The sequence below is a fragment of the Chrysoperla carnea genome, chromosome 4 (assembly GCF_905475395.1).
Source record: "Chrysoperla carnea chromosome 4, inChrCarn1.1, whole genome shotgun sequence".
In the NCBI taxonomy this organism is placed as follows: Eukaryota; Metazoa; Arthropoda; class Insecta; order Neuroptera; family Chrysopidae; genus Chrysoperla; species Chrysoperla carnea.
In genome coordinates this window covers 53,288,567-53,315,285 of record NC_058340.1, presented here as the reverse complement: position 1 = coordinate 53,315,285, position 26,719 = coordinate 53,288,567, and the positions used below count along the sequence as shown (strand labels likewise).

Genomic DNA, 26,719 nt, shown 5'->3' with positions numbered 1-26,719 from the left:
ATAATATCATACTTCGATTTCACCGATGGCAGGCATTCTACAAAAACCAAAGTTGCTATTCATATAAATTACAAAGAGCATGTTTTTTTCCTATAAATTTCAATTCATATTTGTCCCACCACTTCAATTTGAATTGCGTAATTCGCGAAAATATGCATCAAGAGCACGCAACTTTCAAGGTACATCGTGTTTTAGAAAAACAACGAGATCTCTAATCTTAAATGAAATTTTAATTATTGCGATCCTTAACGATTATATTATTTATTGCTTTCCAATTTTTAATACAAAACTTGAATACAGAGAGTTTCCAAATACGTTTCAAAAGTTGAGGATACAATTTTTTTAGATGAAATAATGTAAACATTCCTAGATTGGTTGGTTTTTTATGGGAGGATCTATGTTTAAACGAACTGTTTTCTTTATTTTAACTCAACCATGTCCTCAAATTTTGTAAAGTTTTTTGGATATGCCTTGTATGTTGTAAAATTATTAGTTCATCTAATAATAATTTAATGAAAATTTATGATTCACTAAGGTAAAAAAATTTTTTTAACGATTCTTTTAATCAGAATTTGTATTTACGGTAGAAACGTATTTTTTTCGATTCAGTCGCGTAAGATATTGAGAAAATTTATTTAAACTTTAAATTGCGGTTTCTGGTAAACATATTGATTCTGATGTTAATAAACACTCATTCTATGATTAAATTTTTTTAAATTTTGTTTTAAAAATAATAATACTTGATGAAAACAATAAAAAAAATCTTTTAATTTCAATATCAGTAAAAAAATATTTTACATGGTTTTAGATCAAAAATTTACAATCTTTTTCTGTTTAATATATACAATCTCTATCATTTAAATAATGATAGTGTGGTAATTTAATTACCTATTTTATCCAAAGAATCAAATTCGGTGTTATAAAAATGCGATGTCTTTTCATCTGAAAATTTGAAGAATCTTCATAATATTGCTTTTTGAAGATTCTAATACACCCGCGAATATAGTTGTAATATTTTCATATACGAATAAGATGAAAAGTCCACTTTTAGACTTTCGCATTGTTATATTTGTCTGGGAATTCTATTCAAATTCGCATCGTTTCATTTAAAAATTAAATTGAATTATACTTCAGACCAAAGAAGCACTTTTGACTTTTGATGGACGGGTCCAATCGAATTGTAATTAAAGGATCTTAAATATATGAAAATTATTATATCAGACAATTGAATAAAAATTAAAGTCACGTTATTTTTAATTTATAACAGAGTTAGACTGAATAGCTCTTCATTAATTACATCAAAAATTAATTCATGAATACTATTTCCAAATTTCTTTTCAGAAAATTTGCGAAACTCTTATCTACCATTAACCATAAATAAAATCTTGTTTTACGATTATTCAGTAAATATAAAATTGTCTTTATCGCATAAATGGGGATAAAAAATCGAGTTTCTTTCTTCGTTTAACCGTATAATATAATTAAACCGGCTTCTTAGCTTAACTGTTTGAAGAAAATGAGAGTATATACTACCTTAACAAATTTTAGTTCGATTTATGAACGATTTAATCGACACTTTTCGTTCGTTTAGTAGACGAGATTAGAAGACGCTTTTAAAATGATCCTATTTCCACCTTTCCTTTGTGATTAATTGAGGCAATAAAAAAGTTGACTACAATGATCATCACTTCCCTATTAATCGTATCTAGAGTTTTCCAGTCTAACCTTATAGTTTTAAAACTTTTGTTAGAAAATCAATAAAAATTCATTTATTTATCTGCCAATATTTTGAATTGTGTAATATTTTTTTAAATTTTATTGTGGTTGTATATTTCATTAAATTATTTTGCTTTAAAGCATATAAATGCAATTTATTAATTGATTATTATTAATATTTATGTTTGTATAAAAATAGTTATATTAAAATTACTATTAAATTTTCTTTTTTTACTCAAATTATGTTCATCGTACTTAATCTTAAAATTACATTCAGAGTGGGGTTATTTTTTGTTTTATTTTTGCTAAAATATTTACGAGATCATATTATAAAACAATTATTAGTCAAGTTAACAAGGCCAATCGTCTTTTTCAAATATACAAAAAGCTCAAATATTGTTTCGAAAATTTAATGCAAACATGTTACACTTGAAATCTTTATCCAAAGTTGTTTAAATCATTCGTAATCACAATCTTTGACTACTGGCATTCCTATATTTTCTTTTTTTATTAAATTTTGTCCTCTTCGTTTCTTTTGTTTTGTTTTGTTTTTTTTTTTTTTTTTTTTTTTGTATACAATAGTAAAACTAACTATTGCGAAGAATACTTTTGCAAAAACAATCGATTTATCTCTGAATGTACTAGATTTTACACAACCATTAAGCAATATATTCAACACGTTCATAAAATTATATCAATATCATGCACCTTGAGCAAAAGTGGACTGGAGAGAAAATTATGTAATAAAATGTATCAAACAGAACGCTGTCAATGCGATTTGTAATCAATAGTGATGTGCCGAATGCGAATGAACCTTTTCTTGTGAATGCAAATGTTAAAAAATATGCCAATATTAGTCAGATCAGAATTGATCAATTTTAAATTTATCGATTACAACATTAATTTTGAGATTAAATAGTAATATTATCGCTGTCATTGAAGTGTTAGAAATCCCAAGTCTATAGAACATTCAAGGAAAATATCGACAGCGTTGAGAATAACTAAAAAAATCCTAAACAATTTCCAACTTCTTCTTACAAGGTGAAATAAATTGAAAACCGACATCCATGAGTTTGTCAAAGCTATCAATTTACACAAAATCAAAGTGTAGGACAAAAACGAATCATAGTCAAAAAACTCGAAATCGCTCAAAAGTAAAAGAGATACTCATTGTTTTCTTTGTGGTTTCGAATTCGTTTGTAAAAGATATACGGTTAATTAGGCCATATTGATAGGACTATGTGGAAAAAATTCATCAGGGCGGCTATAATTGAAACAATAATTCGTGAATTTTACACGCGAATATTACTTTCGATAACTACGCTAAAAATTAAAACTCCCAGCAGAACACACACCTTAAAACAAATGGAGTTTTATTTTAATAGAACGTTTTTATCAGTCCATTTAAATTCAGAGATACATGATGACCATATTAACACCAAGACTCAAATCTAACAAATTTCGATATTGCGTTGAACTTCTGCGTTGAATCAAAATTTGAAAACCGCAAGCCCATGCTTAAATTTATTGGGTGAAATGACCCACAAGGAAACATGTTGAAAAAGATGCTCCTATATGCAAAAGTAAGTTTAAGCAACATAGCGTCAGTTTTGCGTGGTACAGGGGAGTACAGGTGAGAATATGGATGTCACATCCCTTGGTATCTCACCCCTGCACCAGCAAATATGTACGGTGTTGCAGGATACTAACTCTGCATAAGTATTCCAAGCAAATAATATAAATGCCGTACAGTAATAAACACGTAAGGCTTCGAAAATTGAATTATTTCTGTATGGCATTTATGTCACTTCGAACACCTATGCAGAGTTAGTATTCACCATGCCGTGCATATTTACTGTTGCAGGGGTCAAATACCAAGGGGTGCAACATCCATATTCTCACATGGTGCTTAAACTTACTTTTACATATAGGAGCATGTTTTTCCACATGATTTCTGGTGAGTCATTTCATTTGAAAAATTTCAGCATGGGCTTGCGATCTATTGACAAGTCTTGGTAAAATTAAAATAATTTAAAAAAAGTATGATAAACATAATATTTTTATGTAAAATGTAATTGTTATTGGAAATAATTAAAAATTTTTTCTACATACATTACATATTTAATAAGTACGCATGTGTGTTCGTCTTTAAAATTAAATATCACATTAAAAATAATTAAGTTCATTGAAGTATTATTATATAACATATTATTTGATAAGTCGTTGTGAATATAAAATAATATTATATGTGTTATCAATTTGATCATAATATTATGATGATCAAATCAATCAACACCAGCAAAACCTTGTGAACCTTCAATTGCCTTTATTAATTTATCTCTTAATTGTTGGTAGCTCTCGTATGGCGGTAGATCAATTCGATTAAAGCTGTAAATAATTTTTTTATGTTTAATGTTTTGTTATGAGTTGGATCTTTTGTGAACATAAGAGTGATTGTCAACTAATGGTTTGTTATATGAATAACGACACCTAGCTTAATGAGACTGAAATCACGGGACATAATTTGGCGACCCTGGATTTAACCTTTATGTCATTTTTTAAGAACAAATCATGGTCACCTCCTTTTTATTAAAGAAAAATCAAATTTTTTTGAAACAACTTCATTTTCTTTGATAAAAAATATGAAGTTTTTGAAGAAAATTTATACAGAACAAAATATTTGGACATTTCTTTTATTAAGCCTCTTAAAATTTTATAGTAAAATTGGAAAAGATCAAAGAAAATTAAAAAAATAGTTTTTTTAAAGTAATCGCATTTTAATGACTTTGATGAAAACGAATAGTTATGAGAAGGGTTTTTACTAGAAATTTTTTTTTATAATTACCATGTATGAGCTCTAGGATAGTTATCAGGAGTACCCCATCTTTCAATTGTAAATAATTGTGGTCCATTGCTGCCATATAATTCTTTAAAACCATTCATTGGAACACGAGATGTACCAGTGACAAATTGTAGTAATCTCGCCCGCATTTCGTTTGAAAATGATAGCACCACCTAAATTGTCATAAAAGTCATAAAATATTTTTACATTTACAAAATTTTCTTATCAAAGCAACATTGAATTTTCCTTAATTCAAATAAAATATGACCTTATGTATAAAAAAAACTTACTCTCCAAAACCATTGAACGGTAATATGATTCGCATGATAATCTCCTTTGTACAAAGTGTTTTGTTTCCAGTCTTTCACATCAATATTCTGTATACCACACATTAATAATTCTAATTCATGTTCATCAAATATTTTAATTAATGTTAATGGAACCAATGCATTAAATCCTTCTAAAAATGCGTTCATTTGTTCTTGTACTCGTGATACAAATCGCCATTGAATAACAAGACTAGAAAAAAAATTTGAATCACATTTAAAAATAATCATCATTGTTTGAAATTTTGAGAGGATATTGATTCTATACTGTAGGTATTATTAAAGAAAGGAGTTTTCGAAATTCATTCGCTAAAGAGGTGAAATAGGAGATGAAAGTTTGTATGAAAATATATACAATACAAACCGTTATTTTTGAGTTCACTACTTAACCTATTTAAAAAAAATGTTCACCTCCACAATGCTACATTTTCAGTATGTAACTTGGGCTGTTATTTATTATATTATTAAGTTAAACAAGTATAGGTTTAAATATTTATATGCATACCTAATATATTCATCTTTATTTAAATTATCTAGTGGTATATTTGCACCGTTTGGTTTTAATTCTCTTTGTGAAGTTTGACCAAAACTATCTTCATCAACACAAAATGTTAGTTCCAATTCAGATGGATCATTTTCTTTAATCCATAATAATGAGTTATAATATTCACTATCAACTGATTCCATGTCTTTTAAATCAATTGTTTTGCCTAACATCATTTTATAAAATGGCCTAATGAAGAATGCTAAAATTACAAAAAGAACATAATTATCAAAAGTGAAACAAGATGAATGATACGTCTATGATAGTGAAATATTTTGTTATTCTGATTAAATATTAAAAATTCGTCAAACCATCTTTGGCGAAAAACAAAACATAAAAGAAAATCATAATGCAGATTGTGAAAACTTACCATCTAAAAGTTTTCCATGATACACCGCCATTCCAGCAATTCGTCCAATAAATTTAAAATAATTTAAATGTTCTTCATTACATAATCCGGAAAACGGATTGATTTGTAATGTATAATTATCCCTATAAAATAACAAAGTTGTAATTAATTATCAGTTTTTTAGAAAGGATTTATCATTTTTTTTAAAATGTTAATTATAAAAAGATAATACATACATTGCTGAATATTCAAAAAGACCATAATATGGGTTAAACATTTCTTTAGACAATAAAAAAAACCATTCTCTAGCTAAACCACCATAATCGAGACCAACTTCCGATTCAAATTCTATCCATAATTTTGTTTTTAATAAATCTATTTTTGAAACTGATGTAATAATTCGATATGAATCTTCTAAAATTGAGGCACGTCGTACTTTTATTTCAAATTTATTTGGTACATTACTCTATAAAAAAGAAAAATAATTTGATTTCGTTTTCAATTTTCGATCGTTGTGCATCTAGTTTAGAATCACCTCTATAACAAAATCTGATTGAGTAAGTACTATTACCTTATCGTACCAGTGTGCCGCTAAGTAGTATTTTATTCGCTCCGTGCTTGAGTTTTAATTCAGACAATTACCATAATAACGACACACTACTTTATTAAATAATTTTATGGATTGGTATATATAACTCTATAGATCGTATATATGTTTTACATTGAAAATTTAATACTATTTTCTAACAAATTTGAATAAGTAATTCTGATATTAATTCCATTTTTTTGATAACACAGGCAAATTTGATCCGATCTTATTGAAATTTTTTTTGAAACCCACTAATTTTGAGGAAATCTTTTCAGTTATGATGTCAGTTTTTCGCTAGCTATCACTGATGTCCTTAATTCCGGGACCAGGACTCTACATTCTTGAAACCTATTAGAGCTGGGTTAATTTTGATGACAAATTTGAAAAGTATGACCTTAATTTAGTAGGATAACATACTTGGTTTATCAAAATTGGATAAAATTTGGATGTGATAGTAATTATGTTAATTCACATTATAAAATGCAACAAGTTTGTTTAGTTAATTGTTATTTTTCAATAATTTTAATTTGTTTTTTACTATACCAATTGTTGCACATAAATAATTGAAAAGTAGTCACATTTTAATTGTTTTATTGCAAATATAAGATAACAGCGCTACGATCGATTTAGCTTTTCTCCCTCCCGATTATTAATATAGGAATATCATATTTTAAATTATTATTTATATAACTTACTGGTTTTCTTAGCTGTGTTTTTAAATATTCATATTTCCGTTTATAGTCTCGTGAATATGGAACTGCTGGCCCGGCTATTTGTGGATTTGACATCCTTGGATCCTCCCATTGTGTTGTTCTAGTATCTATAAATAAATAATAACGTATTTTCAGATAATCTAGTAGTTTGAAACTTTTGTTCAAATTCAAAAAATAAAAAACGAGTCAAAATTTTACAATACAGTGATTTCAAGAATCAATAACTAAAATTCTTTGAGAGTTACATTTTGGCATATTTATCTATATAACTCGAGTAGTATAAATAACTCTCGAATTCGATTAGATAATTTCTCTTAATTTTGAAAAGCTGTGAATTTTTTTATAAGATCAGCTACCCCCTTCATTGAAAATTTCTCTCCTTCCTCGTTCCTTTATCACTTCCCCAATTGAAGAGAAATAAAGGCGAGAGAAAAAAACTGATTCAAAATTTTGCAAGTGATAAGAGTAAAACTTTGAAGTGATTATAACGACGATGTTCTATTAATAACTTACTGTGATCAATGAAAAAAATCCTTCCATCTGTATGTTGTCGTTCTTCCCAACCTTCAGGTAATGGTCCTAGCTCATCGTCAGGTCGCCTGCCAGGTTGTGGGGTTACAACTTGATTAGGCATTGGTGATGCACGCCCAGTACGTGGATCTACCCAGGTAGTTGATTTAACATTATGATCAATAAAGAACATTCTACCGTTTGGTGCTAATTGCATGGTCCATCCTGGCGGTAAACCCTCAGACGATTGTTGATTTATCGTATTATTTAATGTTGTGTTGTTATCTAATACAGTTGCAGATGTTCTTCTACTCTCTGTTGTTGGATTATCAACACTATCTTCATTCTGTAATTTTAATGGTCATAATTATATGCTTTATTAGATACACTTTGTTTATTATTCCAACAATTTCTAAGCCATCATTTTCAATTTCGCCCCAAAAAATTCTTTAAAATTAGGAAGAGATTTATTAGCATGAGTTAATTTCTTTCAGCATAACAATTATATTAAAAAATTGGACCATTTGAATTAGCAAAAATAAAAGAAATAAATCCAGAAGACCATTTGAGATTCAAGGTAAAACAAGATTGGTGTCAGTATTATAATATCATTCTACAATTTAATTAGGACTCTCTCAATGAATAAAAGAGGAAAACCTTTAAATCTGGTACGATTTGTAATCCAATCTAATATCTACTTTCCAAAAATAATAAAAATAAGGTCAAATTTAAGAACTTTAAACGAATTCGATCTGGTAGTTCTATTGTCTGAGTATCTGGAAATAATTTTTTTGATCTATCGCTGTACACAACAATATACGCATGCATTTGCTAACATTTACAATAAATTTAAGGTATTTCAAACTATTATTAGATTCTCAAGAACTTCACGAAATTCACAATATTAGCAAAATGAATCATCAGAAATCAGTTTAATTTTTTTGAGATAATATCCCCACGGTGTTTTTGAAAAAATCGTTACGTAAGTTGGAGAAATTTAACATTAAAATTATAACCATGCAATATTTTCATTAAAGAAATAATCATTTAATTCTGCACGTTCAGTTTCATTTTTCTTTTTAAAAAAATGATTCTTGATCTGTTACTACCCCCCGATCAGCTAATATAGTTTCGAAATACCTTAAGTAAATTATTGATGGTAGAGATAAGGAAAATCATCTTTTTGTATCAAAAAGCAGCAAATAAGGATGGCGATGTTGTAGTAAAAATCTAAAAAAGTGCTCAAACATCTTTTGATACACAAGCGCCATTCTAGACATTTTTAGAACTGTTATTTGATTTTTTCAGCTTACTTTTAATCTTACTTTACTTTGACCGCAATTTAAGATGGTCTTCCTTACTTCTACCAATCATAAAGTAAATATAAGATTAAAAAAACAAAAGCTTTTACTAGATCGGACGAGATCCAATCACATCATCATTATTTTAATATTTTTTGTTTTCGTTTCGATCGATTTAACAGAAATGTGTACAAGTATGAAAGTATATCATTAAAATTCAGTATATCATAGTAATTATACGGAACCTTTGAAAATAAAACTTATTAGGTTTTGCGAGATATTAACTCGTTAACTTCTTTAGTATTGAAATTAAAGAGTTAAAAATTTACTCAAAAAAATGTTTAATACAGTAGATTTTCGCCAGCATATCCTGTCCCAGATAAATACACCTCTAAACCTTCTTATGTTGCGTAATTCTCCATAGCCTAGTAACTCTTCCATCAATGAAAATTCTTATAAGTAGGACTATCTCTTTCAAGATGCCAGAAAGATTGGCAATTTTATGGCAAGCTAATATTAATGAATATACATTTTCTTTGTTATTCTATTAATAAGAAGATAACTGAATAACAAATGCATAACATTCGGACGATCACCCAATAAACGGTTTATCCGGGGTTATATATTTACTAAATAAACAAAATAAAAACGAGTGTTCAATGTCCCACTTAATATAATTTTCGTAAATGGAAAATATTGATGTTACAAACTAAAATATAAATTAGTAGCAAAACATGTGCATTTTGAATTTAAAAGCCTTGTGCTATTTCACAGAATTCAAAATTGTCACATAATTCAAAATTGTGCTCCATAAATCAGTATATTACACATCTAGGAAGCAAAAGTAAAGAATATCATGTTCATTGTCAATATAAGATCTGAGACATTCCTTACTTGCTCCCGTGGTGGCTATACTATTTTTCTGCTCAACGGAGGCGGAAAGCGACAACTTCGTTTAGCACTGTGGGTCGAAAATTGACACTTTCTGGCCGAAGGAGAGAAAAATAGTCTTTTTTAAATATGAATATTTCATGGATTATCTGGTCAAAGGGTGATTTTTCAATTTAAATTTTGTAATTTTAGTTTTCGAATATTCTTTAAAATTAAAATTAAAAAAGTTTATGTTTTCTGAAATATGTAAATAAATTATATTTATACATAGTTTTATATACCAGATAACTTTTCTTACTAAAATTTATGGATATTCGATGACTAAAATGGTACGTCGGAGAACCACACTTTCAAAAAGTCGGCGATCAAATTTTTAGATTATATGGAATTTCAAATCATATGGAGTTAGACAAATTGACGACCATTGCGAAGACCTTCCTTTGTTCAATATCCATACCTGGTAGACCTTGATAATCCCCAGGTAGTAGCTAATGTAATACCAACAAATTTGAGCCAATAATAATTTTAGAATATCTAATATATTGTGCACAGTTAATTAATGTAAAGTTACTGCAATATCAACTTTAATTATAATAACTACTGAATAAATGAAATGTTCTAATAATATAAGTGCTTTGTACAAAATAACAATAGCGGAAATAGTGTTAACTTACTATATGCTTGAAACATGGGGAAAAGTGAAAATCGGGGCAGAGTGGGCTAACAAACGTAACGTATGATCATAAAAAAGTGTGGTAAATTTTAGCTCGATGCATAGCCTCAATTTTGACGAGCTGTTAAAATTTTTCAGAAAAATTTGTTTTTCTCAAAATTTCGTAAGTTGAAAATATGAGGTTAACGCGGTTTTTTTCTTCTTTTCTCTGTTTTTTACAAAGAAAAAAACCTATTTAAAAAAAATATGTTATTTCCCATAGTTTTACGTATTTATTATCAAAATCCGGTAGATTTACCTAACTAGATAGATGTTCATTAAATCATCTAATTAGTCCATTTCTGGTTGTCCGTCCGTAAATGCGATAACTCAACAACGAAAAGAGATATCAAGATGAAATAACGTGCTCAGGATGTAACAATTGAGGTTGAGTTCGTAAATGAGCAACATAGGTTGGATTTTGAGTCCGTAAGACCCATCTTGTAAGCCGTCAGAAATAGAACAAAGCTTTAAATGTAAAAAGAACTAAATAACTTTTGTATGCTAACTTTTGTATGCTAACTTTTGTTAAGTTTGATAACTTTTCTAAGTTCTTCATTAAAAAAAAATAAATAGCTTTTGTTTGAAACATTTTTTCGTAAACATCACTGTTTACCCGTGAGGGCGCAAATTAGATTAGAACAGTACAGTATGTATTATATGGAAATATCAGTTTTGTACGGGTGAACCCACAGTCGTGTTATATATAGACGACTGTGGCTACCTATAAGTGACTATTTTTCTTTACTTACATTACGTAAAAAACAAACGATTGCATAATCAACACTGTCTATGAATTTCAACAATTAATTTAGCCAATTGTTTGTTTTCACTTGTTTAATTTAAGGTTTAAGTTTTATCACTCTTAATAAAAACCCTCTATAAAAATTCACATAAATAAAAACTACTGACCAAAAATACAAGTCTAAAAATATATATACATTTACTCTGATACTGTGTCCAATGGTGCAAAAACAAACAAAACACTTAGAAGATTCGGATCAAATAATTTTGCATCCTACCTCTCTTGCATTATTCTCTACAACTAAATAATCATCATCATTATCATCGTCATCGTCACCGTCATCAACATTATCGGTATCATCATCCTCAGTATCACTACGATCCTCATTATCATCAATATCATCATCTTCATATTGTGAGTTGCTTGTCGTGCTACTAATTGGTGAGCCAAGTATATACTCTGTAGGACTACAGAGTATTCGTCCTCCTTGATCGCCATTCACAGGAGGTATATCAACAGGAGATGATGATGATCTACTATCTTCCGTCACATCATCATCATCTTCACTCTCTAACTCAACATCATCGTGATCGTGATCATCATTAATAGGTGTTTCTGTTTGATGATGTAGTGGTGAATTAGCTGCACTTGTATTATTTGATGATGAATTACAAGATACATTTTCCTTACCCGAATGTTTACTATTATCACTTGACTATTGTTTATGAAATGTTTGGTTTTGGTATGTGTGTGCGTTTGTTAAGTAAATATTATTATTAGCAGACAGCAACAACCCGAAGTAGAAGTAGTTGAAGAACGTCAGGTCAGCATGCAAAATAATAATATGCATAACATTTGCTATCATGCATTTCTAAGTTAAATAGTAATATAAGTTTTTGATCGATTTTTTTAAATCTATTTGCTGTTTAATAGTACAAAAAAGAATGCTTAATTTTTAACACTCTCTAGTCGAATAAAACCTTTGGTATTATAATTTTTTTTTAAACCAAAAATATCCTACGTTTTGGGTCATGCACCTCCTTTATCGTTATGGAGGTGTATTGCATGCTGTTTTCTATTTATCTCGCTGTGTTTTATCGATAGAATTAGGCTTGAAATTGATGCCACGTTTAAATATAACACGGTGTAAAGATATTAGCCTATTTATGCATACACGGATATGAATTTTATTCTTTTTCATGGAAAATAGTGATGAATTTCTTCTAATTCTAGCGTAATGTAAATCGATATTTTAAATAACTTTCGACTTTTATGAAATTTTTGCAAATTTTAAGGGCACGATAATATCGAAACGGGAATTTTTTTTGCCCAACTGCGCGACGCAAAGGAGTGGTAATGTGTTAATCGGACCATATACGTATGTATGTATGTGTGTTCATTTGTGTCACACTAGCGACCACCGCGTGAACCAATTTTAATGATTCTTACATCAATCGATTTGTCTTAATCTTGAGAGAGTCACTGAAGATATGGCAGTAATGAAAATTTAATATTCAATATTTACATAGCTACTTTAACTGATATATTATCTCAATTCTTTAATTCTTTACCAAAAGAATTAATGCAGGATTTATGGTTACGGGCAGATATATTTCCTTTATTTTGAGCACTTTTTGATATAATATAAATAAATAAACGCTGATTTAAAAAAATCGATCATTATATAATTAATCAAATTAATGCAAGTAAAAAATTTACATGTCTTCAATTATATCAAATAAATAAATATCATGAGAGAAATCTACATATATAAAATTATGAATTCAACATTGTCATGAAATAAACAAAACTTTATTAACGAAAAGTTAGAAATAGCATTCTCGTGACTTAGGTTAATTTTATATACGCAGATTGGTGGCAACTGAAAACAATTTCAAATTGAAACTGTTAAGATTTTTTAAAATTTTTGTAGGAAAACATTATGCAAGCAAGAAATACTAAGATAATTACGGTTTATAATCCTAATATTATTAAAGAGAGCATGCTCATATTTATTAAATCAAATTTATGAGTCAGTAAGAAAATAAATTTAAAAAAATTTTTAATTACCTGACTAACGTTTCCTGATGAAGAATCACCTCTAGGATGGTCATCGCGACCATCCTCATCACTGATATGAAATCTTCGTTGAAATTCAGTTGCAGCTGCCTCGATATTACGTTGATCTACAGTTTGCCCAATTTGAGGGCTAAAAAATTTCGAATAAATTATTAACTAGTCGATACTCGCAACTTCTGGTTATAAAGGGGCAGAAAGAGGTACGTAAAAGCACATATCTAAAAAGATAATTTGGAAACTGTAGTTAAGAAACTTACCCTAATGACGGCCTTTCCCATTGCGTACTTCTTGCAACATGATTTACATAATATGTTCTACCATTAGCATCTTGCCTTTCTTCCCAACCAGGTGGTAGAGGTCCAGCATTTTCCGTTGAATTGTTTGACACGAACACTGCCTATAAGAACAAAAATTCATTTAAAAAAATGTATTACAGGAATAATGGAGGATTCAGATTTTAAAAATTCATAAAAAATATTTTAGGAATGGAATATTTTATATCATGAGTGTTTCCAAGCAGATTTTACACGTACTCTAGTTAAAGCGCTGCTCTCTATAACTCATTCCACCAGATTTTGTTCAGATGGTAGGGCTAAAGCACCCTATGAAGGTTAAAGGTTAGATAAAAATAATTTGTTTTCTATCGAACAATGTTAAAAAAAATTTAGTAATATATGTATCACCAAACTCGTGTATAGAATGATTTTTTTAAGTTGACATAAGCTTGAAATTCAGAAAATAAGCTGTATCGATAAAAATGCTTATGTTGGGTGCATAAGCGCAAATCTTACGCAGATATTAAACTTGACCTAGGTTTTAAGCCTACTCCATAACTGGTAATAATCAAACTAAAATTTTTGCGTTTTTATACAGAACAACTTTCTAACTTAAAATGTTCATCTAAGAGTTGTCAGTTATGAATCAAAGTGAGTTTTAATTGAACCTGAAAACTTAGATTGAATTCAATACTTGTACAAGGTATGTTCTTTTGAAACTAGCATTTTGCGTTTGAAGCATTTTCCTCGATTGTATTTATTTTTCAAGATTCACGTATATATAAAGTTTTAAAAAAACACCTTGTTTATTAAAGAAAGTCGGTTCTAAGAGATTTCGTTTTAGCCGGGACCGCTTCTCTTGCCAAAGTTCCGGTATAATATTATAAAGATTTTGGAATTTTATATGGCTCTAAAAGCTATCATCACGGTTTTTTCTCTTAAGATGAAAAAACAAGCAAGCGAGGAGAGTAATTTCAATTTGAATAAGATTTCAATAGTAAGTATAATTAAATAAAACAATACATACATTTGCTGGTGCTTCAGTTGATATCATTTGAGGTTCAATAATCTCCCAATCAGGATCTGTTGAATTTCTTGATGTTTCTTCTTCAACAGTTTCAGGGATGTCTTCACGTATGTATGCATGATAAACTTCCAAATGGCCTTTAACTCGTGACCTGGCACTGCTAATATTAAGAAGAAAATATTTAATAAATTCTTTTAATTAAAGTAAAATCAAATAATCTATTTTAATAATAAAATTAAATGTGTGATTTAAAGGTAATTGTCACATATAAGATTACATTAATGTGCTCTAAAAAGATTAATTTAAATAGGATTTTCACGGATTGGTTCAATTTTTTTGAGGAATATTTAAGATTAAAAGATGGGTCTTGCCGTACTTTCATAGCGAAACTGCCCCCAATAAGAACCTATATCGTAACTAATGCTATATTGTAGACAATGCGAATAGTAGTTGATCAAGTAGATAATACCTCCATATATTAGTTATTTGTGGAGCTATTAAAAAAGTTACAGAGACGACTTTTTTTCAAAATGAATATATCTTCATTACTTTTAAAGATGGGAAAATAAAACCAATTCCAATGATTATGGTACACTTTACAGTTTATTTTATAGCAGTTTTCTATTATCTAAGCTTGAATAAAAGTATTTAAAAATAAAAATAAACATTTTGTTAATTTATTTCTACTAGATCTAATTAAGTTCCCACTTTGAAAAAAATACATAATAAGTGTCTAACAGCATTCCAAGTTTCATTAAAATCTGAAAGGTGCAACATATCGAAAAAAAAAATTTAAGTGGACCACCTTACGACCATTATGTTTACTGTAAGAAATGAAGCATTTGACCGAGGAATTGACCCCTCGTCAGTAGATTTTTATGAGAGCCGGTAGAAAATGTTTGCCTGAGTGTACTTAAAAAAGTCATATTCATGCGAACTTGTGCTTTTTCAATTTACTCCCATAGGGTGGGGCGGAAGTACCGTACTTTCGGAAACCACATTCTCTGTATTTAACATTTACATTTTGAAAACGGAATGGAAAAAACACATATCGTCTCATTTTTATGGGGGAATGAAGGATTAATTTTAAAGAAATTAAGATTTTCATTTTAAAAATTTGTTTTTCCCGATCTCAATTTTTAGATATAAGTGTCTGGAGAAATTGTCATTATTTTTATGTTATCTACCATTTAATAAAGTCCTGCTATTATAACTTGGATCATCCTGTATATAATTATTTTCATAATTTCTTTATTGATTTTATTCATTTAAATGCAAATGATTGAATAAGATAAGTTTCAAATTTCTTTAAAGAAACCTTTTTAAGTATAATTAAATATCGATCACATTAAAATAGTTTGGTAATCTATAAAGTTATAATCCGTTTACCTATTACTTCGTAGACGTTTAAAAATACCCAACATCCTAACAAGAGAACTTTAAATACAATTTTTACATAATACAATAATAAAACAAATTTACGATCTCTTTTAACACTTATAAATTTATGATTCATTTAATAATCGAGTTTTAAAATGTGTCAAAAGCGAGTAGTATTCATACAACAAAGGTTTCGTACTGAGAAGACTACACTAATATTTTTATATGTACTCCGTATCAAAACTTACGCATCACTCAAAGCTCACAGCTTCTCCTCTGGGTACTCTCCCAGGATTGATAGATCCAAGTTTTTGTACCCGATCAACCTGAATCTGATGCCTTACGGATTTCTGGAGGTGCAACTACGTGTATGGAGATTTCATTGTCCTCCATACAAACCCTACAAGTACGATCCTCAGAGATCCCCACGTTATGAAGGTGGTAGTTCAATTGACAGTGTCTTGTTTAGAGTCCCACCACCCTTCCCAACTGCGCTCTAGTCAATTTCAAACGAGCACAATCGAATAACCTAGCTGTGCTTGGCAAGATGGGCTTGTCGTAGCCTTTCTTTGATTCGGTAAATTACGGAACGTTTTGCTGAAGGTGAAGAGTGCGTTTGAGACGACCCCTCTCTTGCCATCGAGTCCGCTGCTTCATTCCTTTTAACGCCAGATTGGCCCTGTATCCAGAACTGCCTAACTATATTACTCAGTTCCAGGCGATTTAGGTCCTCGAAGCATTCAAAATCGAGTATAAATTATATTTCTAAATGAATACGTACCATCTCTATATATTATAAATGCGAAAGTAAACATGTTTGTTACGCTTTCACGCTAAAACTAGCGAATGATTTTTAATAAAACTGTACAGCAATATAGCTCATACTTCAGAATAACACATGAGCTATAATTTATAAAGATATATTTAAAAAAAAAATAAATTTTAATCTAACATATACTATTTTAAATTTTTTACAGAAATCTGTAATTTATGGTTCAAAATGATGATTATAGATGGACCTATAATCATCATTTTGAACCATAAATAGGGCTTTTCATTTTAAAATCACGATTCACATTTGTTTCGTACTAAATGATTTATAACCAATGTGATAAAATGCATAACAAATATCTTCTATTTAAGTCCTACTTATTGCTGTCAGTACGAAAAAATAAATTCTGCACTTGCGCATATGACATGATGAAAAGGTCTATTAAAGTATTTTGTAAAAATTAAAAATAGTAAACGTCAAACCATTCATAGCCAACTTTTCTGATATACTCAATGAATTGTGACTATTTTGCATTTAACAAAATTGAAAACTGTGCACATCAAGAAAGGTGGAGGCTATAAAGCGGTGTTTTTTACTTTTAAGCCCAGTGAAACGGGCGGGTATCAGGCTAGTTCTTTATAAGAAGGGTTCCAATTTTGTTTAAAAAAATATAACATTAAAAAAATACTTATTATCTATTGATTTACTATTATATGCTCGCCTGAACAAATTTAATTAAAAATGAATTCTTCAATACTCAAAAATTTCGTATACCTTTTTTACTCGGTTTTTCGAATCTTCATCCAAAATTTGTAATCGATAAACATTTATCTGTACAAATCTTCTAGCTCTTTTAAATATGCAACAACAAATGTTTAATATACTACATCCCCTTACAGATATCTTGGTTACAGGATCCTAAATGTATAAATTATTTAGTGTCATTATAAATTTACATTTAAGGAGGATGAGTAATTACATTAAATCGCAATGACTACATAATTAACATTGAGAGATAAGGGCCCACGTACCTTCTAAATATTTTAATTAAGAGTAATGATTGTAAGTTATGTCAGGCGTATACGGAGGTGAACATTTATAATATTCAGGGATAGGGATAGGGAAATATTTTATATTTGTTATGGTACTATTCAGTATTTGTATCAATTGTTTATGGAATATATTTTCTTACTTCATCCACTTTACACGTTTTGGTATGAACATGTGGTATATTTCGAAGAAGAGATTTCGAAAAAGTGCGTAATGCTTCTTGGGTGGATAGTTTTTTTTTTGGTAATTTTCACTTCGCTAGACCATCTCTGAAGCTTAATTGGAAAAGAGGAAGAGAGAGAACGCTATGATAGCGAAAAGTCCGTAATTAGAATTTGGGAAGAATATCGCCGTCACAACAGAAATTAATTTAATTAAGAGTTGTGATTGGCTGGTGTAGTGCATGGTATTTGCATGAAAGAGGTACACTCAGCCTATCAACATAATTGAGGAGCTGATAAATGATATTATCAGCGGAAAAGGTGGTAAAACACATATATGGTATCACAATGGGCTCTATACCTTTAGTGTGTTCTTCGTGGACAGCCAATATAACCTAACCTAACCTCAAGTCCTTATAAACGAAAAATTGTTAACTTGATGCACAAAAATTAAAAAATAATTGTCCAAAAAGAACTTTATAAACATAATTACGTATAAACCGTATTTGTACCTATTCAATATCCTTAAAGAATTAAGAATTCAGAAGTGTTCGTATTCAAAACAGTTATGTCATATGCATTATTAATTTTATATTTCATTACACCAAATCCTTGAACTGATAAAAAATATTACAATGAAATTAGAAAATTTGAATAAGAAATACAAATATATGTACTGAGTGTAACCAAAATGTGATTTCATACTTTAAGGGTAGATCCATTTCAATACCAAACAAGTGAAAACAAACAATTGACTGAGTTAATTGTTGAAATACCATGCATAGTCAGTGTTGATTTCTTTATCACATTACACATACAAACATGTGACACATACATAACTGATAATCAAGTATAGTACATATGTAAATGACTTTATAGGTTTCTGCATTACCGACCGACATTTAGTGTATAGTTTGTACACATATTATAAAATTTCCGCCTAATTGGCGCCCTCACGGGTAAACAGTGATGTTTACGAAAAAATGTTTCAAACAAAAGTTGTTTAATTTTTGATAAGGGACATTTTTTACATTTAAACTTTTGTTCTATCTCTAACGGTTTATAAGATGGGTCCTACGGACCCAAGACCCAATTGATCTATGATGCTCATTTACGAACTTGACCTCACTTTTTACGTCCTGAGTACGCTGTAAAAATTTCAGCTCGATATCTTTTTTCGTTTTTGAGTTATCGTGTCCACAGACGGACGGGCGGACCTACGGACGGACGGACGGACAACCGGAAATGGACTAATTAGGTGATTTTATGAACTCCTATGACAAAATTTTTTTCCTAGCATCATTATTTTTAAGCGTTACAAACTTGGGACTAAATTTAATATATTCTGTATATTTCATATATACATGGTATAAAAAAATCACAAAAACATAAACTCAGAATTGCTTTGATTTTGGTATAAACAAGGATCTGGAAATGTTTGAGCAAATATTTACTTTCTCAGTCATGTGTTTTTCTCCTCCTTTAACGTGTGACGTAATTAATATATGGTCTTTATATTGATTTCTCGAAAATAGGGGAATGTGAAGAGAAAGAAGTTATACAGTAACTTCGGGACACTAGATCTTCATCTTAACCTTTCCTATACTTGTATAAAGTGCCTGCGCTTATTTCAAAATTTAGTAAATGGGCAATTTTTTATATTACACCTTGTACACAACAAAATTTTACTACGCAGATATTATAAAAAAATTATAATTAATTAGATTTGATAATAGTAAGCTTAAAAGAAAATGTAGTCATCATCAATGTGAATTAGAAAATCGTAATTACTCTTATAATGTATGTTACTCGATGCTAATTTTGTTTACAGACCATGAAGTTAAGAAAAGACATTCATCAATAATTAAATTTTAAGAGACTAATTTTTTATTACAAACAAATTAATTAATGAAAATTGAATTTCACAAAATAATTTTTTTTAAATATTTTTTTATTACTTTTATAATTGATTTTAAACTTAATCAAATGTTAGATGTTTGCAGCTCGTCCGTTATTTTTCGGGATTAGAGTGTATTTACTTATTTGGGAATATATAATTCTTTCATTAAAGTGCAATGAGCAAACTTTCATTCTGTGAAACACAATAATTAATTGTTTATATTTGTAATATTTATAATTATAGAATGAATTCTATGTATTGACAGCATCCCTTGCAACATTGCTATAGTTAGAATTTTAACCACCAGACGTTATGACCAAAGTGGTCAGTTGCTAATAGCTTAGCAATAAACATACATTCGGTCATATAGAATAGATAGCCTACGTGTCAGAATCTCATATTTAATAGCGAAGCAACCACATCTTACCTTATACTTAAATCATGTAATGTACATATTTACTCTAGAGTTAACAATTGAGAGTAACGTCAATGCCAATATTTTCAGCCAAATAGGTTTCGTTTCTATGGTAGCATAAAAGCTATAGCTAATGGCAGACTAATGATCAGACTGAATTGACAACTGAGCATTTTGGTCATGACGTCTGGTGGTTAAAATTCTAACTATAATACAGTTGCATGGGATGCTGTCAATACATCATAGAATTCATTCTATAATTTAAAAGCAATTATTTAAGTATTATCAAATGAAAATGGAAATAGTTTGCAGGCTGCTAGAACTTATTCTACAGTACGAGTATACCTTTGCTGTAGGGTTCTGTGGTAGTAATTCTCCTAAAAATTAAGATCTTATTTTTCATAGTTTCCCCAAGCCTGATGGCAGTGTAGTGCAAGTTGAAAAATTAGATAGATTGAAAACATGGATTCGAACTTTGAAATTAAAGGATATGTTTCCCAAAATGAGATTTAACATAATATGTTTAATTTGTAAATTTGTAAAATCAGCTATATTTATTAAGTCGCGCCTTTATGTCAGTTGTCAATATGGCCGAACAAAAAATTTGACTCAAATGTCTCTTGAAAATTTCTAAGACTTATTAAATTTTTATTTCGTGACATTCATTTCAAAGCGTTTTCGATCATTTGATAGCAGCAAAAAAAATTTTTGTTTGGGTTTTTTGAATAATTAATCCAATCCATTATTTATTTTTCAGATTACAGGAAATTGGACATAATTATGACAATAATTTTCATAATGTCAAATGACAAACGTAAGTGTTAGTCGTCTTGTTTAATTAACTCATCACATTCTTTAGGCAAAAGCTCTAAAGCATTAAAAAAGTATAAACATTTTATAATAGTAGCTATATAACTAAGTTTTGGTTTTATTTTTATGTTATTACCGACATAACGCAATAAAAATTTAAATCAAAATCCAAAATTATTATCTGTTGAAAAATTGTTTATAATTCATCTTGAGGAACTGATAAAGTTCCACTAAAGAAATTTCAGGATCGAAAAAGTGCCTCATCTTTTAGCGTTTAGACATTTCAAAAATACAATAAATAAATAAAAATTCCTAATATAAAACATGAACCATTCAGTAATAATCAATTGTAAATTAAATTTATCAAAAAATTAATAGTTTTTAAGATAAGGAAATATTAAATTACACATTGAATTTAATTTTATATATATTATAATAAAGTATATAATTCCACTGACCTTCGAGGCCGTAAAACATATTGCTTTGGTGGTATAACTCGTCCTTCTTGCTCTTTAGGTAAATTTATTAATGTAAATTCAACCACACCCAAAAAATCATCACGAGTAAGCCGATTTTCATCAAATACTTGTAAAACTAATTTATGCTCTGCTGGTTTCACCTGCAAATAAAATAAACATAAGGTATTACTCATTAAATTTTTAAAAAGGCATGTTTTGTTGTTTCTCAGTATTACCTAACATGTGACAAAAAAGTTTTCAAAAATGGATTTCTTATTGAAATTAACTCATAAAAAACAAACTCATATTGAAATTTTTTAATAAAAGATCCCTTTTCGAATTTACATCTCGGTCTGTAAATAGAAATTTACGTAACTCTGCATTTGAAAAGTTACGTAACTCTAAATTGAAATAAATATAAATGGAAATGTTTGATGTTCTAAATTCTTCTTTGAATAATTGGAATTTCCAGGTATGGACAAATTAATTCATTAAATTATCTAAAATTTCAACTAATCTAAACACCCTTTTAAATGACGTATTATTAAATCTGTCGAAAGAACTTTGATTGGTTGAAATTTTGGATACTAATTATGTGCTTATAAAAAATTTCTTACCCGAAATATAAATTCTTCGTTCCATACAGGATTTAAGGTCTGAAAACGGAAAATAACAAAGTGTAAAAAAATGAAATTTACAAAATGTTTTGCATCGAGAGTTAAAATTTTTATGGTAGAGGTGCTGGGAAATATTAGATTATATAATTATCAATCTATATCTATAAAAGAAGAAACTGACCGACTGTCTGATCGATCAACGCACAGCTGAAATCGCTAGGTCTAGAATCATGAAATTTTGTACGTTTCTTAAATGATGTAAGTGTGCACTAAGAAGGAATTTTTAAAAATTCATCTCCTAAGGCGTTAAAATGAAGGTTGAAAGTTTGTGTCAAACTTTGTCAATTTTGAAGTTAGAAATGTAAAAATTAATGTATGTGCTCATGGTTTAAAACTAAAGTTTCCTGTATGTTCATAAAATTCATCCTTCAACTGCGTAAAAGAGGAGTCGTAAGTTTAAATGAAACTTTGAAGTTAGAAATGGAAAAATTAATATATGTGCTGATTGAAAACAAAAGTTTACCATATCACTTTTTTATTTCATTCTTTAAGGGAGCGCAACAACCTACATGACCGAAGGTCACGTTATTTTTCAAGGAGATGGGAGTTGATGTTTTGAGGGCGGGCTAAGCGAGAGCAAGCGAGTTGAAGGATAGCATATGGGTATTAAAAGTTGGTATGTCTATATTGTGAGTAGTGTATAGAGCAAATAAATGAAGTAAAGTTAGGTTCTCTAAAATGATTCACTAAATGAATCATTTATGGAATTTATTGATATGAATCATTATCACGAGCTAAGCCGTTTGAAAAAGCTAGTATGTATATGTTTGACTATCTGTAAACATTTTTAACAAATTTTGACAAGAGTCAAAGAGTTCAAACTTATAACAGCCCTCCTCTTTTCTGTAAGAAATTAATAAATAAGTGATGCTAACAAACGTTTAAAACGACATACCTTCTTTTTTGTTTTGGTTAAAACAGAATCTATCGTTTCATCTCCATTAATGGTGTTTAAATCCACTCGCACATACGGATCACTAAAAAGCAAAACAAAAAAAAAATGAAAACAAACAATTGACTGAGTTAATTGTTGAAATATCATGCATAAATAGTGTTGATTACTCTATGACATTACACATACTCATACAATTTATATAATACAAACTATACAATTTACGCCTAATTTGCGCCCTCATGGGTAAACAGTGATGTTTACGAAAAAATGTTTCAAACAAAAGATGTTTATTTTTTTATACGGAACATTTTTTACATTTAAATTTTTGTTCTATCTCTAACGGTTTGCAAGATGGGTCCTACTGGCCCATAGGTCAAGACCGAATTGACCTGTGTTGCTCATTGTCCTGAGTACGTTGTAAAAATTTCAGGTTGATATCTTTTTTCGTTTTTGAGTTATCGTGCCCACAGACGGACGGACGGACAACCGGGAATGGACTAATTAGGTGATTTTATGAACACCTAAACCAAAATTTTGTTGGTAGCATCAATATTTTATAGCGTTACAAACTTGGGACTAAACTTAGTATACCTTACATATTACATATATAAATGGTATAAAAATGAAAATTAGATATTTATTTTTTTTAGACATTCTAAATCGAATAGGCGTTATGCATTTACACTCAAAGATATTACTATTACAGTACGATAAAATTTATTCAAGTAATCCACCATGAATACTAAATTTACGAAAAATGGTTAATTATTATGTTCATAGTTTAACACAACGAATTTCAACATATACTCATTAACATACATTTTTTAATTTTCTAATATTAGTTATAATATAAATGAGATTTTTACCTTGCACCGAATATATCCTTTTTGGCTAAATGATGTCCGGCTATAACTCGCAATCTCAACTGACTAGTAGGTTCTTCCGTCTATAAAAAGGAAAACGATAATCAGTTTACGACACGAACTAAACCATACGATTGAAAATATATAAATTAGACAACATATTTTTATATTTTGATAATAAAAACTACTTTTGACATTTCCACAAGACCATTCAAAACTTACATATCCGTCTGGACCAATAACAGGAATATAACCATATTGATTGTCTGATGCCATGTAAGTTAATTGTCTATTAGATCTCATTTAAAATATTTCAACAATTTACTTGAATAATTAATATTGAAACCATTCAAATAAATAAATTAATGACATTTTGAAACAGTCAAGTTATTCCCAGTTTATAACGTCATACTCGTCATAAAACTATTTGATGCTGTATTCATTACGATCGCTACTTTTTTTTTAAAACGAGATACAAATATATTTGTATCTTTGTTTATAAATTTATTAAAAATTGCCCACCAAATTTAAATGACATTCTTATCAATTTTATTAATTAAAAGTATTTTTAAAACGTTAATTAAATTAATAATAAATATCCAGTATCATCAATTCATTTTATTAATATAAAATTTAAAGCATATCGATAACAAAAATTGCATATCGTTAAATTTCACATTATCGTTGTTAAAAATATGTGACATAAATTTTAATATTAAGTAGTGTTTAAACATTATGTATGAGATATTCAAATAAACAAAAGATTGCTAAATAAACAATTGCAATCATATTTTATGTCACGTGATGGTCTTAAATATTGAGCATGTCGTTGCATATGGCTCAATAATCGATATGAACTAGAATGATTAATATCAATTGACAAATAACGTCAAATAATTAAAAAATCATGAATACCATCTAACCTTTGGTGAATAAATTAGTCATGCTCGTTATCACCTCATCTTATTACAACTATACTTACAGAATTCAATGTTTCAAAAACTGATAACCTAGGTGTGTGTGTCATAGATACGACAGAATTCCTTGGATGTCTTGCGCCCCATGATCTTGTCCTCCGACGTGGTTCTTGAACAGGTAACGACAATGATCCAGTCGATGTTCGTCTTGTTGAAGATGACATTTTTTTTATCACTTTGTTTATATTATTTACAAAACTTAACCTTCCTTTTTTAAATTAATTGTAATACACACTTGAGTCTTTAACATAATTAATGTCAAATTATATAATCGATTTTTTTGAGTAAGTATTGATTAATAAAATCAAATATATTTACTAAATGACACAAATACTTTGGTTTTTTTGTCTCAATAATGGTTATTAGCCATTTTGAAATGTTCCTACACGTTATCAGTAAATGATAAGGTTTAATAATAAGCGTAGCTGATTTATAATTATATGTCCTCCAATTAATAATATATTGTATGCACTTTACGAACGTTTATTATTTAACTAGTATCACATTTTAGTCTGATAGAATTACCTTTTTAACGAACGTTTTATTAATTATAAATTAAGGCGTTTTAAGATTAAAATAAATATTTTGTTGTACGAAAATTATTAATTGCGAAATAATTTGACCTCGGTCCATTCAAAGAATTGTGTTTACATATTGAGAGAAGTCACTTTTTATAACATTCAACTGAGCAATTAATAATCTTGATATTAGTATTTCAAATATTTTCAAAATATGCATAAATAAAATTTTTCAATTTAATTAATCAATTTTAAACGGCTAATTTTATATTTTGTGTTATTCAGCTACTTTAAAGTTATCTCAAAATTAAGAAAGTCAAAGTTTTTCTAGAACCAAATTATATAATGATTTTTAAATAAAATTATTCCGTTGCTCTAGGGTTTAAAAAAGATTTATCCTTCATGTATAAAATTATCCCACTTCTTTACGACATCAAAAATTTATCAATAATAAATCGATATCAATAAGAATATAAATTCGAGTTAATAAAATCAATTGTTATACAAACATTTAAACATTGTTACCTCTATGTACATGTGACCTCTATATTCACACTACTTTATTTCAACAACACATAAAAATATATTCAATATTGAAAATCAGAGTTCGACATATCGAATTATATCTTTTGAGAGCAGGATTATAATCTATCCGATGATTAAAACTTAAAATCGTCAAATCTCCAAAGAAATTTAAGTACAGAAAAATCTTGTGCAAACGCTTTTCGATTAGAAAACCCTGGTTGAACAGATGGCCATAAATTGTATCCCGTTCGCTCTTTTTACAGAAATCTTTATGCTTTATATATTCATAGATGGCGCAGTGAAATATCAAAAATAGCTTTAATTTTTTTAATATACTTTTAAATAATAGCTCATGAGTTATCCCGATGTATGAGCTTTATTATTGTAAATTTTCATTAAAATCCATTGAGTAGTTTTGCGTGAAAGCGTAACAAACAAACAACTAAACGTACTTTCACATTTATAATATACAGTACATAAAAACAAAAATGAATTTTTTTTAGTCATCAATCGACATTCATAGAATAGGCCTTTTCATCGATTTGCTATTGTTTCGGACAGTTGTCAAAAACTATTCAAGCCAAGAAAATAAATATCTTTCATCTTTATCAAGTAGCGCTTTTTGACAAAGATCACTCCGCCTCCAAAATTTTCAGAATTGATTTAGGTTTAGTCCAATTTCATATAAACAAATCAAGC

At 28.8% G+C, this 26,719-nt stretch overlaps 1 protein-coding gene across 6 annotated transcripts; it reads right to left on the bottom strand.

Annotated features, from left to right (window-relative positions):
* Positions 1–1,907: 1,907 nt before the first annotated feature.
* LOC123298077 (E3 ubiquitin-protein ligase Nedd-4) lies at positions 1,908–25,330 on the bottom strand. Of its 6 annotated transcripts, XM_044879976.1 has the most exons (18): positions 24,983–25,329; positions 24,004–24,083; positions 23,138–23,219; positions 22,183–22,221; positions 21,566–21,726; positions 14,620–14,779; positions 13,575–13,714; positions 13,309–13,447; positions 11,929–11,953; positions 11,516–11,853; positions 7,593–7,935; positions 7,062–7,186; positions 6,014–6,243; positions 5,799–5,920; positions 5,390–5,630; positions 4,849–5,077; positions 4,562–4,731; positions 1,908–4,104 (listed from the first exon to the last, which is right to left on the bottom strand). In XM_044879976.1, the coding sequence occupies exons 1-18, from the start codon at positions 25,139–25,141 to the stop codon at positions 4,002–4,004; spliced, it is 2,886 nt and encodes a 961-aa protein (XP_044735911.1). In that variant the 5' UTR covers positions 25,142–25,329; the 3' UTR covers positions 1,908–4,001. The 6 variants fall into 6 exon arrangements, with proteins under 6 accessions (XP_044735911.1, XP_044735910.1, XP_044735909.1 ...); XM_044879975.1 differs by having other exon boundaries at positions 11,516–11,953; positions 14,620–14,776; positions 24,983–25,330; XM_044879974.1 differs by having other exon boundaries at positions 11,516–11,953.
* Between the last annotated feature and the right edge of the window lie 1,389 nt (positions 25,331–26,719).

Bases quoted from the DNA above. Each gene is read 5' to 3' on its own strand.
- LOC123298077 (XM_044879974.1), bottom strand. From the start codon at position 25,141: ATGTCATCTTCAACAAGACGAACATCGACTGGATCATTGTCGTTACCT. The intron at 11,954-13,308 runs GTAATTAAAAAT...CATAAACAATAG, and splicing joins CATCAGGAAACGTTAGTCAG to TCAAGTGATAATAGTAAACA. The intron at 4,105-4,561 runs GTAATTATAAAA...AATTATTTACAG, and splicing joins TATCCTAGAGCTCATACATG to CTTTAATCGAATTGATCTAC.